This window comes from Apostichopus japonicus, chromosome 1, assembly GCF_037975245.1.
Source record: "Apostichopus japonicus isolate 1M-3 chromosome 1, ASM3797524v1, whole genome shotgun sequence".
NCBI classification, from domain to species: Eukaryota; Metazoa; Echinodermata; class Holothuroidea; order Aspidochirotida; family Stichopodidae; genus Apostichopus; species Apostichopus japonicus.
In genome coordinates, this window is record NC_092561.1 from 3667308 (window position 1) to 3686036 (window position 18729).

General features: G+C 36.5%; 1 protein-coding gene across 9 annotated transcripts in view; it reads right to left on the bottom strand.

The window, feature by feature from the left end:
• Positions 1-18729, bottom strand: part of LOC139983901 (uncharacterized) — a 39098-nt gene that overhangs the window by 4288 nt on the left and 16081 nt on the right. For 2 of the 9 annotated variants that reach the window (XM_071997671.1, XM_071997781.1), the window contains exons 2-8: positions 8319-8412; positions 7696-7815; positions 7340-7465; positions 6329-6475; positions 5575-5700; positions 3968-4102; positions 2299-2370 (exon numbers count right to left, since the gene is read on the bottom strand). In XM_071997671.1, coding sequence (XP_071853772.1) covers positions 2299-2370; positions 3968-4102; positions 5575-5700; positions 6329-6475; positions 7340-7465; positions 7696-7815; positions 8319-8331 — 739 coding nt within the window. In that variant the 5' untranslated portion in view covers positions 8332-8412. Of the gene's footprint in view, positions 1-2298; positions 2371-3967; positions 4103-5574; positions 5701-6285; positions 6476-7339; positions 7466-7695; positions 7816-8318; positions 8413-9148; positions 9174-9196; positions 9389-18729 lie in introns of those variants that run through there. The other 7 variants (XM_071997697.1, XM_071997860.1, XM_071998020.1 and 4 more) reach the window with 7 other exon arrangements.

Consider the following 18729-nt stretch of genomic DNA (forward strand, 5'->3'; position numbering starts at 1 on the left):
ATATCCAGATACTTGATATGACCCATGTGATCAGTAACCAAAGTCGTACAATCACCGCTTGATTTTTAAATTTAAGACAGTTTGCTGGAATGTGTAGCCTGTGTCGATGAGAAGCTTACCACATGTATGAGAAATGTTTCAAAGGAATATATTAATAATATGTAAATGCAGAAAAGCACAAGAGGGTTTCAATTACCAAATTCTATACAACTGGAGAGACTTAGTGAGCTGGATTATCCATTTCATGAATTAATTTAGGTGCAACCAGAGTTGCAGCTTAAGTACAACAACCTCTACACAAGGGGTTGCCAAGAGGCAGTTTGTAGGCCAGATCTGACAAATGAAAGATTCCACTTGGGTGAAATAACAAGAGCCCAACAGGCACTATGGTTACTTGCTTAAGTGTTGTATGTCATAACCTAATATCATAGTTGATAAAATGAATGCATAATATCAACTTCTTACAAACGAGCAGGTTCCAAAGCCCTGTCATGCTCTGACTGACTGATTTGAGGACCCAAACATATCTGACTTTTCCAGGACCTAGCGGTAACATTTGGGATGATAAAATTTTGCACCTAAACATCCCACAAAATTATTTGACTGAAACAAACCGGTTCACAAGTATATTTTCCCCCAAAACTTTTCCCCCCCAAAAATGTGGGACCAAATGGTGTCAAAGATATTGGGCCCAAAGAATGTTTCCCAAATTTGCACTTGAGGTGGAATATAATTTGGTTGGAAATTTTTGGGGGCCAAGTTGGTCCCAAATAATTTAAGCCTACATGTGACAGTTTTTAACCAACAACTGCATACCAAGTTTGGCTATAAAAATCTTAAAGGTTGCAGAGTTATTGCAATGTAAACAAGTTTACATTTGACCCCATAAATATTCATAGGGTCAATGCCCAAAACAATAGGGCACACATTTTCACTATAACACATCTACACAGCATGTATGACAAATATCAATCACTCCTTTCCTGAGTGTTTTCAGACCCTTGCAAGTGTCACAGACGCAGACACAGAAACAACATACACTCCGACCTGACTGCATAGGTTCCTTTACTTCCAGGAAGGAATGATAAAAATCTACCCACAAGTTTGCACTAACAGGGCACAAAGGCCAACAAGGCCACAGGGTTCATGCACATCATTAGCTTATTATGTCCATTTTTCAATAAAGGTGTGGGGAGATATTGGTCCTCCCTGAACCTTGGCTGAAACTAATGTCTCTCTTGCCCTTGTAGAAATTTTAATCCAGAATCCCTATTATATATCTTACTCGCATGTATTGTCATGTAGTGGCTGTATGGGGTCTTAGAGAAACACAGCAGAGCTTTTAGCTAAAGGGACATCATATATCAGCTTCTTTAACCTCTTGAAATTATGCTGCTAAGATCATCAGACCTTCTCAATTTAATAAAGCTCCCTCGCCAATTTTTTTCCTTCTCTTTATGATGTAAACGTATCAACAGATTTATAAAGTAGGACAGGTGAAATGATGAAGATGTAGAATCACATTTAAATGCAGTATACTGTCATCTCATGAATAGAAAGAATGATTCATGGAGAGAAGATTATGTAAATTAACAAATGCACTGAGATCCAGACACTAGTTATATCTTGAATATCTAAACTAAGCAGATTATAGTCTAGAGCAATAGCAACTAATACTGTACAATAGGCATTTGTTGTTGGAGATTTTGGATAAATGTTAGAAGACACAAACCACTTCCTCTCCCCTCCTTCTTACATCACAATCACCCTCCCCATCACAATCCCCTCCCCATCCTCATCACATCAAACCCCTCCCCCTCCCCCTCACATCACAATCCCCTCACAATCCCCTCCTCCTCACTACACAATCCCTCTCTTTACATCACAATCCCCTCCCCCTCCTCACATCACAATGCCCCTCCCCTCACATAACAATCCCCCCACCTCACATCACAATCCCTTCCACCTCACATCACAATCCCCTTCCCTTCCCCTCACATCACAATCCCCTCCCCCTCCCCCTCACATCACAATCCCCTTCCCCTAACATCACAATCCCCTCACCCTTGCATCACATTCCCCTCCCCTCACAATGCCCCTCCCCCTAAAATCACATCCCCCTCCCCCACACATCCCCCTCCCCCTCCCCTCACATCACAATCCTTCCTCCTAACATCACAACCACCCTCCCCATCACAGTCCCCTCCCCCTTACATCACAATCCCCCACACCTTCTCTTCTTTGCAACAGGCCTGTATAAAATTACTGAAGTAGACATTGTTTTAAAGCTGAACATACCTTCTGTTTTCTCCTGTTCTGCTCCGTCATCGGCCACCACAACAGTTACTAATTGTTCTTGTTGTTCGTCTTCTAGAAGACAAAACAGTAACAGATCACAGTAAATTGCATCAAATCACCATGCTATGGCTTTTGTTGATTAATATTCGTACTGTCATTAATAATTAACAGTGCTTGTATTATGCATTATAATTTGCAAGGGTTGTTCAGAGATCTCAGTCAACTAAATGCCTTGATAGAAAAACCAAATCTAAGTTTGCAATCTTCTGAAAGATAGAATGTCCAAGCACTCGTTCACAGCTTACAAAATACATTAGTTGTTATATGGCTGGAAACCAAGTCTGCTGTTTTGACGCATATTTTTGAAAGACAAAATTTTTCATGGGCAAAAATAGCAACGTTTCTTAAAATACAGTCGTATCTATAATAACAACAGCCACAAGCAATTGTTTTGTGGTTTCTGCAATCAGGATCATTTGCCTTTAAAGAGATTAGCAAAATCATCTAAATGGAAGACTATAATACAGAGTTTACAACACAGTCCATGGCATAGAGAATATTATAAGGATATCATCAGTCACAGGTATTTGTCATCGGCCACAATTTATCGCTTAAAGGAATTACGAAGGCAGGGATCAAAGACATTTCATACTATTCAGTAACCTCAAAACTAGATAATATTCAATTTTTAAGTTAACCGCTTCCTATCCTATTTGACTGAATACGCTCGCTTTGAAAATTGGCTCCTTAATGCCCCGCCACAGTACACTGTAGGCCGCCATTGATAGCGTAATACGTCTGAAAATACCATATTGATGACGTCAGGGAGGAACAACTTTTGTAACAAAGTCATTTTCCAAGTGGAAAATGTTCAGCTATTGTTGCTAGGGCTAGAAGTTTAGAATAATAATAAGGTACCTGAAGGTCATTGTTTCGTTATTCCTTCAAACAGCGTAATCACAATTTCAGTAGGGATGAGGTGAAAGGGAAAACAAGATTTAAAGTAGTCTATCCATGAGGTGACATACTCTATATAGAGTCTTACCAATCCCCCCAGGTGAAAGAAAAAATGCCAAAAGCAACAGGAGAGCATCTTTTTTTCATAATTTATCAAACAAAATCTGTTTTTTTGTTGTTGCTTGTATGCTGGAGTAACAAAATGGAAGTAAATATGGTGCACAAATTGGTCCATTGAGGCAATTTAGACCAACTTAAGCTTCCCAGGAGCAGCATACAAAACTGCTTACTACTGACTAAAGAGGTTTGTCAACAAGTTTAGTTTCTCACAACAACAAATGTGCATGGTCATAATACAGAGAACTGAATACGGCATGAATGGCCCAACTTGTCAGCTATCCAGAGATGGGTAGGACTTAAGAGCTAGTGAGAACTTCTACAAAAACTTGGGAGACCACATCACTTTGACGATTTAGTGTGTACATCAATGGGGCAATTATATGGAGTATGCTACCAAGAGGCATGGTGTCAAAGGTCAACTGATGTTATAACTTTGGAGGGAAGAGGGCCATGCCATGAATCTAGCTTGCCTTTGATTCACTGGATCTGCATTCTTCTACATAAAAACCACTTATCCAGTGACATCCATTTAAATTAAACAAGTGTCCATATTTCAGCTTCAACCATTCAAACTTTAAAAGTGATACAGTACCTGTTCCAATATTAGTATCGACATCTTCTAGATGTTCTGCTTCATCAGTAGTAGAGTCCTGCCTCTCATATTCCTCTCCATCTTCTTGGGCAGATGTCCTCATGGCATCCACTTGTTGGTTTTCTTGACAATAATCTGGTAGCAAAATGAGAAATTGAAAACCTCAAAAAACATTTCTTAACACTACATCAAAGTGCTAAAGCTAACAGTACTGTAAGTATCTTTCACATCTGTTTTTTCTAAAGTTAATGATTGATACAGTAATTTTTGGATTTAACCCCCCCCCCCCCAAAAAAAAAAAAACCCCAAAAAACAGCAGAGTTAGACCAAATCTGTAGTGACAAATTTGCACAACTAACCAAAGTGACAACACACTTAATTGTTTATTGCCATATAAGGATATTAAAACCAACTTTCCATGAAGACTTAGTCAAATTGGATGGTTATGTACGACTAAGTCAAATTGGATGGTTATGTACACACATTTTGCCAGAACTTAAACTGCTTTTAGGTCCTCACATTTTACTAAACGAGGTTGTTTTGAGAAATTCTCACGTTAGTCCAAGTTTGGGATAATCTATCTATCTCAAATCATCCCCTTTATTGATATCCTTGTGACCTTCTGTTGAAAGATGTTAAGTAAGGAAAATTTATAAAGTAACATTTCTGTCTGTTTCTTCTAGCCAGGAGATAGAATCACTTTTAACTGGTAAAGCTGTGAAATAAATTCTGGAACTCCTCTATATAGTTATAGAACCTCTAGAGATTCAATGATACTGTTCTTGAAGAAAGAATGTAATACATTGAAGAACTTACAGAGACCAGATTAAAATGTTTGTTTTCTGTTGATTGATTTTCACAATCTTTGTGCAATATTGGGCAGTAATCTTTCAAAACAGAATATGCTATTCATTTAATAGACCATCTAAGTCTCGTGGAAAAGCCAACATGAAAAAAAGGGAACAAATGTAAGACCAAAATGTTTAAATTTCAAATTTACTTTTGGAAGTGATTAATTATAAATATGTCACAAAGTATTTAGAATCTGAAGTTAGATCTATTTCATGTTTTACTCACTACTAAATGTTTAGAATCTGAAGTTAGACATATATATAATGTTTGATCACTACTAAATGTTTAGAATCTGAAGATATATTATGTTAGAACACTACTAAATGTTTAGAATCTGAAGTTAGATCTATTTAATGTTTTACTCACTACTAAATGTTTAGAATCTGAAGTTAGACATATATATAATGTTTGATCACTACTAAATGTTTAGAATCTGAAGATATATTATGTTAGAACACTACTAAATGTTTAGAATCTGAAGTTAGATATATTTAATGTTTTACTCACTAGTCACTGCTACATGTTTAGAATCTGTAGTTAGATGTATTTAATGTTTTACTCACTACTACATGTTTACAGTTGAAACAATCATCAAAAGTGCCTTGTTTCGATAAATTGTAATAAATTCATGTTTGAATAAAACAAATGCTTGTTTATAAAAAAAAAAAAACGATTACTCATTGGGGTCAACAATCAGTCATTATTATTTTTTTTTTAAATTTATTTTTAGTTTATTTATAGATTTATTTTGATACCTTCCGTACTATTTGAATGTGTGGCCCCCTGCACGTCTGTACTGCACTCTGTCTCTTTCATCACTGTATCAGCATCTCTTTCTCTCACATTTTGTTCACTCCGCTCTGTGTCAATTTGGTCAGAAGCTGAAAGGGAATGATTTAAAACAAATAAGTTGGTAACTTTTCATTAAATACAGAGTTAAATTCAGTAAATTTTATTTAATGCATACACTACTCATTTCTCAATGAAGTAATTTAATGCTCGCTGATAGCCTCTGGCACACATGCAGCATTGCAAGGTCTTGTGTTATGGGGTGGAGTCTATGTACAATCTGGTACATATGCAGCATCCCAGTCTTGTGTTACGGGGTGGAATCTCTTTACAATATGGTACATATGCAGCATCCCAGTCTTGTGTTACGGGGTGGAGTATATGTACAATCTGGTACATATGCACCATACCAGTCTTGTGGTACGGGGTGGAGTCTATGTACAATCTGGTACATATGCAGCATCCCAGTCATGTGTTACGGGGTGGAATCTCTTTACAATCTGGTACATATGCAGCATCGTATAGTCTTGTGTTACGGGGTGGGAGTCTCTATACAATCTGGTACATATATGCAGCATCGCATAGCCTTGTGTTACGGGGTGCAATCTCTGTACAATCAGGTAGACGTCACATTATACATATACCCCTCTCAATTTTACAAGTAAAAAGCCACCTACAAGCATCTCTTCAAGAAGATAAACTTTAAGATAATTAACTGACACTGCTGGGCAGCTTGTATCTTCATCGCCTCAGCAACAGAAGATGCAAATGCTTCCAGGTATCTTAGAGCCTGCTCCTTCTTCTCTGTTCCTGCCTCCACGTTAGCATCTCCAGCTTTATCGGGAGGCTTCTCTTCCAAACTATCAGCTGGACAAAACAGGTATAACAAATAATAACTTTTTAATACCTTTCTAGCAACGAATAATAAGGGGTAGTACCAAAAAATAACAATTAAAAATAATCCTTAACTAACTAAAATTAAAGTTTACATTTACATAGAATTTTAACAATTCTTTATATTTGAAGTATTTGAAAGACGTAAGTTTTATTATGAATACTGAGTTTACTTTTCAAAGTTGCTGTGTAATCAGAGAGTGCTGAAGTTTGTAAATTTTAAATACATTCAATAGTTTAGAAAGGAGCCAGGACAGTATAAGACTGTCTTGTTGAAAATATTTCTAGAATCACTTATGTACAGAAAATATTTCAAGAAATACAGGATACAACATATACAGAAAACATTTCTAGGATCATGTGCAGGAAATCAGTTATGTACAGAAAATATTTCCAGATTCACTGGAAATCAAATTTATGTACAGACAATTTTTCTACAATCACAGGATATCACATATGTACAGAAAATATCTCTAGAATCACAAGAAATCACCTATGTACAGAAAATATTTCTAGAACCACAAGAAATCACCTATGTACAGAAAATATTTCTCGAATCACAGGAAATCCCCTTTGTACAGAAAATATTTCTGGAACCACAGGATTTCACCTATGTACAGTTAATATAACGAATTGGTTGTATGTCTTGGAAGGCCATCTCAGTAATAATGGCATTACCAACTATACCGTCTATAAAAACCTGCGCTAAGCCATACGTTATAATACGTATATCTCAGAGCATATTGTAAGTCTCTTACATACAATAAATGATACAACAGTGCCTGTAAAATGCTACTACCAGCATGCGTTATAAGGTCTTGGCCTTGTTGAGCTCACCAGTAGATTCTTCATCCTTAGAATCTGGTGTGGCTTGTTCAATCACGAAACGTCCATCACTGTCCTGATAGACTTTAGTGTGCTGGTAATTCAGTGGCTTGGATGCGTTCTCATCACCATCTGTTACTGCAGGAGAGATGAGAGAAAAGCAGCATGCAGATCATGCATGACCTAGTAATAATGTGACATAATCAGATTTATTAGTGAGCTTAACGGATTAGTCAGGATCGTTAAGGCTTCAAAACTATCAAACACATGAGAGGAGACTTGAGCAAGTCTTATGTCAGTGACATCATAATTACTTTACTCTTTCTACAAAACATAAGACAAGAGACCTCCTTGATGTGAAATATTACCTGTGTTGTTGCTTTCATCCGTTCCCATATCCTCCTGCTGCCCCTCCACGGATCTCTCTTCAGACGGTGGGGTCTCTACACCTGACAAATCGCTTTGATTAGATGGCTCCACATTCTCTTCTACAAAAAAATAAAATAATAATACATAAAAAATATGGAATCATAGCTTCCTTGTTTTCACCTTTGACTTGTGTTTCCTACTGTAGTACTGCAAAGTTTGAGTAGAAAACAATATTGCAGTTTCTGACAGGCAAAATGATCTTATAAACCAAGATGCAACAAAATGATCAGAAGCTTAATTTTACAGCAAAACAAATTCTGAAAATTATGTAAAATGATTATTAAAATTAATATAGGGCAAAATCCCAGGGTTCAATGCGCTTAAAAAAAACATACAAAATATATACAATTTAAATACAATTCCACTTAACCATAGGTTTGTTTGAAATAAACATCTTTAACACTGATTTGAAAGTGCTGATAGAGGTAAGGCATTGTATTTCTGATGGTAACTTGTTCCAAAACAACAGTGCGACATGGATAAAAGCTTGCTCCTCGACTCGCTATATCTTTTCTCCTTACATATCCTTCTTACTAATATTTCTTTGCTTAATTAACTGTACCTGTGTCATCCATTTGTACCTTCTCCAGCTTTAAGCTCCAACAATCAATATCAAGTTCTATTTGGTCTTTGATCTAGTTTTTCCTCTTTCCCACCTGAAAACAATGGAAGCAAATGGACATTGTTTGAGCTGATAGTCCATTTCTGTGTTGGACATTGAAACGGTGGTTCATATTAGAGCAGGTGCGCTCTAAGATAGCGTTGCTTTTCAGTAGTGAGGTAACTATTTTAACTGTAGCCTCTAGAGGTATTTCTCCTATGGTTTGGAAGTATATCAGTATCACTAGGCTAAATGAGCCTACTTATGCCCAACCTAAATTACATACATGTATCTAGGCAAGCCTCCTTGAGACAGGCTCCTAGTAGTAGCCCATATTTGGGCCCCAGGCCCAGGATCGAGGCTGTAGCATGCAAGGCCTACTTAGCTTGTCCAAGACTGGGCACAGCATACCTACTTTCTAAGCTAGGCCTAGCATTAGATGTGTAAAACTTGCTTAGGTCTTAGAAAGTTAGATTGATGCCTACATCATACATGTATGTTTTTTTCTCATTGAATTTACTAATTCTACTCTTACAAGTTACAGTCAACCTACTGTGGGCCTAGTATCTTTTAGTTTGTAAGGGCTTAGGCCTAACTAAGGCTAGGGTAACTTCTTAATATCAACTTTTTCAAACTTCCAAAATGAAGAACCGAGGCAAAGCAAAGTTCACAAGATAACTAGTGTTTTTCAAGAAATGATAGCTAACACTAATTAGCTAACAGCTTCCTTTCCTTGTGCGTTTCTAAACTATCCAGGCCAACAAGAAATGTTTTCTGTGCTAGTTTATTACCCCTAATTTTATTACGAATGTAGGCCTTTCAACCGTTCTCTCACTTACAAGTTACAGTGACGGAGTTACACACTCCTGTAGAGCAAAGTGTAACTTGGGTTAGGCTGTTGACTTTGGGTAAGTCCAAAGCAGACAGCAAAACATTGGGCTTGATCAAACCATCGCCCAAATCTTAAGCAAGAGCATCACAAATTCCTTTTTAATGAATTATTTCGTTTCAGGAACAAAACATTTTCACACCAAACAATCACCACAGTAAAGTGAGCCGCACTTTCAGCCGCGTTTTCAAACGATGAGAGGTGACAGCAATTGTTGAAGTTAGAGTGTGCATACTCGAAATGTGCAACTAGACAGGCTAGCGAAGCGCAATACGGTGTCTTGTAATGGCCATTATTCATCATAAGTCTGACAACAGGCACATTAGTTTTACATTTAATATTAATAATAATAATTATCTCAATTTAAAATAACTTGGCAATTTGATTTTTCCCTCTTTTCTTCAGGCTCAAACTATATTAGCTTCGTGATGTAAAGAAAAATCACCGTTGGACGCTTTTCGAGGACAAACGTGCACCTAAGGGAAACATGAAACATATACAGATCATAAATTAATCCCCATATCATTTCAATTTTGTGAGGGCAAGGCGTCCATTCTGAATCTTTATTTAACGTAAAATGAATTTGATTTTTCCCTCTTTTCTTCAGGCTCAAACTATATTAGCTTCGTGATGTAAAGGAAAATCACCGTTGGACGCTTTTCGAGGACAAACGTGCACCTAAGGGAAACATGAAACATATACAGATCATAAGTTAATCCCCATATCATTTCAATTTTGTGAGGGCAAGGCGTCCATTCTGAATCTTTATTTAACGTAAAATGAATGTGAGGACGGGTCAACGTGTGCGTCGAAAAGGAGACTGATGTAAATATAGACTTTTCTTTCCCAGATCAAAATTGAGCGAGTGAGTGCATGTATATGTCTTGTCGTAATACCCTTGTAGTTTTCTATACCACCATGACAAAAGAGGAGACGTAACCATAATTGATGAAAAAATAATAAAAAATATATGGAATGATAAGTATCATCAGCTTTACAAAAGTTTATAATCAAATTAATATATGTTGTAGAACTACTTTTCCTCAGACCCTCATGTGAAGATTGGAATGATCCACGGCCAAAAAAGGATATATGACGTCATCATATACCCCTTCCCCAAAACAATTTACGACTGATTTCAAAGTAAACATCGGATGTGCGGCTGAGTCTATATCTGCAATTGGCCTCACAGAAAATCCTTCAAATTCATATATATTGTAGAACTACTCTTCATCTATACCCTCATGTAAAGATTGGAGTGATTCGATGCCCACACAAGGATATATGACGTCATCAAATACCCTTCCTTAAAAATATTGGGAGTTCAAATTAAAGCTTAACTTTACACATAAATCGAATGTGCGGCTGAGTTTATATCTGCAATTGGCCTCATAGAAAATCCTTCAAATTCATATATATTGTAGAACTACTCTTCATCTATACCCTCATGTAAAGATTGGAGTGATCCGATGCCCACACAAGGATATATGACGTCATCAAATACCCCTTCCTTAAAAATATTGGGTGTTCAAATTAAGGATTAACTTTACACATAAATCGAATGTGCGGCTGAGTTTAAATCTGCAATTGGCCTCATAGAAAATCCTTCAAATTCATATAGATTGTAGAACTACTCTTCATCTATACCCTCATGTAAAGATTGGAGTGATCCGATGCCCATACAAGGATATATGACGTCATCAAATACCCCTTCCTTAAAAATATTCACACGAGATTTCAAAATGCTAAACTTTACACATAAATCGAATGTGCGGCTGAGTTTATATCTGCAATTGGCCTCATAGAAAATCCTTCAAATTCATATATATTGTAGAACTACTCTTCATCTATACCCTCATGTAAAGATTGGAGTGATCCGATGCCCATACAAGGATATATGACGTCATCAAATACCCCTTCCTTAAAAATATTGGGTGTTCAAATTAAGGCTTAACTTTACACATAAATCGAATGTGCGGCTGAGTTTATATCTGCAATTGGCCTCATAGAAAATCCTTCAAATTCATATATATTGTAGAACTACTCTTCATCTATACCCTCATGTAAAGATTGGAGTGATCCGATGCCCACACAAGGATATGTGACGTCATCAAATACCCCTTCCTTAAAAATATTGGGTGTTCAAATTAAGGCTTAACTTTACACATAAATCGAATGTGCGGCTGAGTTTATATCTGCAATTGGCCTCATAGAAAATCCTTCAAATTCATATATATTGTAGAACTACTCTTCATCTATACCCTCATGTAAAGATTGGAGTGATCCGATGCCCACACAAGGATATATGACGTCATCAAATACCCCTTCCTTAAAAATATTTGGTGTTTAAATTAAGGCTTAACTTTACACATAAATCGAATGTGCGGCTGAGTTTATATCTGCAATTGGCCTAATAGAAAATCCTTCAAATTCATATATATTGTAGAACTACTCTTCATCTATACCCTCATGTAAAGATTGGAGTGATCCGATGCCCACACAAGGATATATGACGTCATCAAATACCTTTTCCTCAAACATATTCACACGAGATTTCAAAATGCTTAACTTTACACATAAATCGAATGTGCGGCTGAGTCTATTTCTGCAATTAGCCTCATAGAAAATCCTTCAAATTCATATAGATTGTAGAACTACTCTTCATCTATACCCTCATGTAAAGATTGGAGTGATCCGATGCCCACACAAGGATATATGACGTCACCAAATACCCCTTCCTCAAACACATTCAGAAGAGATTTCAAAATGCTTAACTTTACACATAAATCGAATGTGCGGCTGAGTTTATATCTGCAATTGGCCTCATAGAAACTCCTTCAAATTCATATAGATTGTAGAACTACTCTTCATCTATACCTTCATGTTAAGATTGGAGTGATCCGATGCCCACACAAGGATTTATGATGTCATCAAATACCCCTCCCTTAAAAATATTGGGAGTTCAAATTAAAGCTTAACTTTACACATCAATCGAATGTGCGGCTGAGTTTATATCTGCAATTGGCCTCATAGAAAATCCTTCAAATTCATATATATTGTAGAACTACTCTTCATCTATACCCTCATGTAAAGATTGGAGTGATCCGATGCCCACACAAGGATATATGACGTCATCAAATACCCCTCCCTTAAAAATATTGGGAGTTCAAATTAAAGCTTAACTTTACACATAAATCGAATGTGCGGCTGAGTTTATATCTGCAATTGGCCTCATAGAAAATCCTTCAAATTCATATAGATTGTAGAACTACTCTTCATCTATACCCTCATGTAAAGATTGGAGTGATCCGATGCCCACACAAGGATATATGACGTCATCAAATACCCCTTCCTTAAAAATATTGGGTGTTCAAATTAAGGCTTAACTTTACACATAAATCGAATGTGCGGCTGAGTTTATATCTGCAATTGGCCTCATAGAAAATCCTTCAAATTCATATATATTGTAGAACTACTCTTCATCTATACCCTCATGTAAAGATTGGAGTGATCCGATGCCCACACAAGGATATATGACGTCATCAAATACCCCTCCCTTAAAAAGATTGGGTGTTCAAATTAAGACTTAACTTTACACATAAATCGAATGTGCGGCTGAGTTTATATCTGCAATTGGCCTCATAGAAAATCCTTCAAATTCATATATATTGTAGAACTACTCTTCATCTATACCCTCATGTAAAGATTGGAGTGATCCGATGCCCACACAAGGATATATGACGTCATCAAATACCCCTTCCTTAAAAATATTCACACGAGATTTCAAAATGCTTAACTTTACACATAAATCGAATGTGCGGCTGAGTTTATATCTGCAATTGGCCTCATAGAAAATCCTTCAAATTCATATAGATTGTAGAACTACTCTTCATCTATACCCTCATGTAAAGATTGGAGTGATCCGATGCCCACACAAGGATATGTGACGTCATCAAATACCCCTTCCTTAAAAATATTGGGTGTTCAAATTAAGGCTTAACTTTACACATAAATCGAATGTGCGGCTGAGTTTATATCTGCAATTGGCCTCATAGAAAATCCTTCAAATTCATATAGATTGTAGAACTACTCTTCATCTATACCCTCATGTAAAGATTGGAGTGATCCGATGCCCACACAAGGATATATGACGTCATCAAATACCCCTTCCTTAAAAATATTGGGTGTTCAAATTAAGGCTTAACTTTACACATAAATCGAATGTGCGGCTGAGTTTATATCTGCAATTGGCCTCATAGAAAATCCTTCAAATTCATATATATTGTAGAACTACTCTTCATCTATACCCTCATGTAAAGATTGGAGTGATCCGATGCCCACACAAGGATATATGACGTCATCAAATACCCCTTCCTTAAACATATTCACACGAGATTTCAAAATGCTTAACTTTACACATAAATCGAATGTGCGGCTGAGTCTATTTCTGCAATTGGCCTCATAGAAAATCCTTCAAATTCATATAGAATGTAGAACTACTCTTCATCTATACCCTCATGTTAAGATTGGAGTGATCCGATGCCCACACAAGGATTTATGACGTCATCAAATACCCCTCCCTTAAAAATATTGGGAGTTCAAATTAAAGCTTAACTTTACACATCAATCGAATGTGCGGCTGAGTTTATATCTGCAATTGGCCTCATAGAAAATCCTTCAAATTCATATAGATTGTAGAACTACTCTTCATCTATACCCTCATGTAAAGATTGGAGTGATCCGATGCCCATACAAGGATATATGACGTCATCAAATACCCCTCCCTTAAAAATATTCACACGAGATTTCAAAATGCTAAACTTTACACATAAATCGAATGTGCGGCTGAGTTTATATCTGCAATTGGCCTCATAGAAAATCCTTCAAATTCATATAGATTGTAGAACTACTCTTCATCTATACCCTCATGTAAAGATTGGAGTGATCCAATGCCCACACAAGGATTTATGACGTCATCAAATACCCCTCCCTTAAAAATATTCACACGAGATTTCAAAATGCTAAACTTTACACATAAATCGAATGTGCGGCTGAGTTTATATCTGCAATTGGCCTCATAGAAAATCCTTCAAATTCATATAGATTGTAGAACTACTCTTCATCTATACCCTCATGTAAAGATTGGAGTGATCCGATGCCCACACAAGGATATATGACGTCATCAAATACCCCTCCCTTAAAAATATTGGGAGTTCAAATTAAAGCTTAACTTTACACATAAATCGAATGTGCGGCTGAGTTTATATCTGCAATTGGCCTCATAGAAAATCCTTCAAATTCATATAGATTGTAGAACTACTCTTCATCTATACCCTCATGTAAAGATTGGAGTGATCCGATGCCCACACAAGGATATATGACGTCATCAAATACCCCTTCCTTAAAAATATTGGGTGTTCAAATTAAGGCTTAACTTTACACATAAATCGAATGTGCGGCTGAGTTTATATCTGCAATTGGCCTCATAGAAAATCCTTCAAATTCATATATATTGTAGAACTACTCTTCATCTATACCCTCATGTAAAGATTGGAGTGATCCGATGCCCACACAAGGATATATGACGTCATCAAATACCCCTCCCTTAAAAAGATTGGGTGTTCAAATTAAGACTTAACTTTACACATAAATCGAATGTGCGGCTGAGTTTATATCTGCAATTGGCCTCATAGAAAATCCTTCAAATTCATATATATTGTAGAACTACTCTTCATCTATACCCTCATGTAAAGATTGGAGTGATCCGATGCCCACACAAGGATATATGACGTCATCAAATACCCCTTCCTTAAAAATATTCACACGAGATTTCAAAATGCTTAACTTTACACATAAATCGAATGTGCGGCTGAGTTTATATCTGCAATTGGCCTCATAGAAAATCCTTCAAATTCATATAGATTGTAGAACTACTCTTCATCTATACCCTCATGTAAAGATTGGAGTGATCCGATGCCCACACAAGGATATGTGACGTCATCAAATACCCCTTCCTTAAAAATATTGGGTGTTCAAATTAAGGCTTAACTTTACACATAAATCGAATGTGCGGCTGAGTTTATATCTGCAATTGGCCTCATAGAAAATCCTTCAAATTCATATATATTGTAGAACTACTCTTCATCTATACCCTCATGTAAAGATTGGAGTGATCCGATGCCCACACAAGGATATATGACGTCATCAAATACCCCTTCCTTAAACATATTCACACGAGATTTCAAAATGCTTAACTTTACACATAAATCGAATGTGCGGCTGAGTCTATTTCTGCAATTGGCCTCATAGAAAATCCTTCAAATTCATATAGAATGTAGAACTACTCTTCATCTATACCCTCATGTTAAGATTGGAGTGATCCGATGCCCACACAAGGATTTATGACGTCATCAAATACCCCTCCCTTAAAAATATTGGGAGTTCAAATTAAAGCTTAACTTTACACATCAATCGAATGTGCGGCTGAGTTTATATCTGCAATTGGCCTAATAGAAAATCCTTCAAATTCATATAGATTGTAGAACTACTCTTCATCTATACCCTCATGTAAAGATTGGAGTGATCCGATGCCCACACAAGGATATATGACGTCATCAAATACCCCTTCCTTAAAAATATTGGGTGTTCAAATTAAGGCTTAACTTTACACATAAATCGAATGTGCGGCTGAGTTTATATCTGCAATTGGCCTCATAGAAAATCCTTCAAATTCATATATATTGTAGAACTACTCTTCATCTATACCCTCATGTAAAGATTGGAGTGATCCGATGCCCACACAAGGATATGTGACGTCATCAAATACCCCTTCCTTAAAAATATTGGGTGTTCAAATTAAGGCTTAACTTTACACATAAATCGAATGTGCGGCTGAGTTTATATCTGCAATTGGCCTCATAGAAAATCCTTCAAATTCATATATATTGTAGAACTACTCTTCATCTATACCCTCATGTAAAGATTGGAGTGATCCGATGCCCACACAAGGATATATGACGTCATCAAATACCCCTTCCTTAAAAATATTTGGTGTTTAAATTAAGGCTTAACTTTACACATAAATCGAATGTGCGGCTGAGTTTATATCTGCAATTGGCCTAATAGAAAATCCTTCAAATTCATATATATTGTAGAACTACTCTTCATCTATACCCTCATGTAAAGATTGGAGTGATCCGATGCCCACACAAGGATATATGACGTCATCAAATACCTTTTCCTCAAACATATTCACACGAGATTTCAAAATGCTTAACTTTACACATAAATCGAATGTGCGGCTGAGTCTATTTCTGCAATTAGCCTCATAGAAAATCCTTCAAATTCATATAGATTGTAGAACTACTCTTCATCTATACCCTCATGTAAAGATTGGAGTGATCCGATGCCCACACAAGGATATATGACGTCACCAAATACCCCTTCCTCAAACACATTCAGAAGAGATTTCAAAATGCTTAACTTTACACATAAATCGAATGTGCGGCTGAGTTTATATCTGCAATTGGCCTCATAGAAACTCCTTCAAATTCATATAGATTGTAGAACTACTCTTCATCTATACCTTCATGTTAAGATTGGAGTGATCCGATGCCCACACAAGGATTTATGATGTCATCAAATACCCCTCCCTTAAAAATATTGGGAGTTCAAATTAAAGCTTAACTTTACACATCAATCGAATGTGCGGCTGAGTTTATATCTGCAATTGGCCTCATAGAAAATCCTTCAAATTCATATATATTGTAGAACTACTCTTCATCTATACCCTCATGTAAAGATTGGAGTGATCCGATGCCCACACAAGGATATATGACGTCATCAAATACCCCTCCCTTAAAAATATTGGGAGTTCAAATTAAAGCTTAACTTTACACATAAATCGAATGTGCGGCTGAGTTTATATCTGCAATTGGCCTCATAGAAAATCCTTCAAATTCATATAGATTGTAGAACTACTCTTCATCTATACCCTCATGTAAAGATTGGAGTGATCCGATGCCCACACAAGGATATATGACGTCATCAAATACCCCTCCCTTAAAAATATTGGGTGTTCAAATTAAGACTTAACTTTACACATAAATCGAATGTGCGGCTGAGTTTATATCTGCAATTGGCCTCATAGAAAATCCTTCAAATTCATATATATTGTAGAACTACTCTTCATCTATACCCTCATGTAAAGATTGGAGTGATCCGATGCCCACACAAGGATATATGACGTCATCAAATACCCCTTCCTTAAAAATATTGGGTGTTCAAATTAAGACTTAACTTTACACATAAATCGAATGTGCGGCTGAGTTTATATCTGCAATTGGCCTCATAGAAAATCCTTCAAATTCATATATATTGTAGAACTACTCTTCATCTATACCCTCATGTAAAGATTGGAGTGATCCGATGCCCACACAAGGATATATGACGTCATCAAATACCCCTTCCTTAAACATATTCACACGAGATTTCAAAATGCTTAACTTTACACATAAATCGAATGTGCGGCTGAGTCTATTTCTGCAATTGGCCTCATAGAAAATCCTTCAAATTCATATATATTGTAGAACTACTCCTGATCTATACCCTCATGTAAGGATTGGAGTGATCCGATGCCCACACAAGGATATGTGACGTCATCAAATACCCCTTCCTTAAAAATATTGGGTGTTCAAATTAAGGCTTAACTTTACACATCAATCGAATGTGCGGCTGAGTTTATATCTGCAATTGGCCTCATAGAAAATCCTTCAAATTCATATATATTGTAGAACTACTCTTCATCTATACCCTCATGTTAAGATTGGAGTGATCCGATGCCCACACAAGGATTTATGACGTCATCAAATACCCCTCCCTTAAAAATATTCACACGAGATTTCAAAATGCTAAACTTTACACATAAATCGAATGTGCGGCTGAGTTTATATCTGCAATTGGCCTCATAGAAAATCCTTCAAATTCATATAGATTGTAGAACTACTCTTCATCTATACCCTCATGTAAAGATTGGAGTGATCCGATGCCCATACAAGGATATATGACGTCATCAAATACCCCTTCCTTAAAAATATTCACACGAGATTTCAAAATGCTTAACTTTACACATAAATCGAATGTGCGGCTGAGTTTATATCTGCAATTGGCCTCATAGAAAATCCTTCAAATTCATATAGATTGTAGAACTACTCTTCATCTATACCCTCATGTAAAGATTGGAGTGATCCGATGCCCACACAAGGATATGTGACGTCATCAAATACTCCTTCCTTAAAAATATTGGGTGTTCAAATTAAGACTTAACTTTACACATAAATCGAATGTGCGGCTGAGTTTATATCTGCAATTGGCCTCATAGAAAATCCTTCAAATTCATATATATTGTAGACCTACTCTTCATCTATACCCTCATGTAAAGATTGGAGTGATCCGATGCCCACACAAGGATATATGACGTCATCA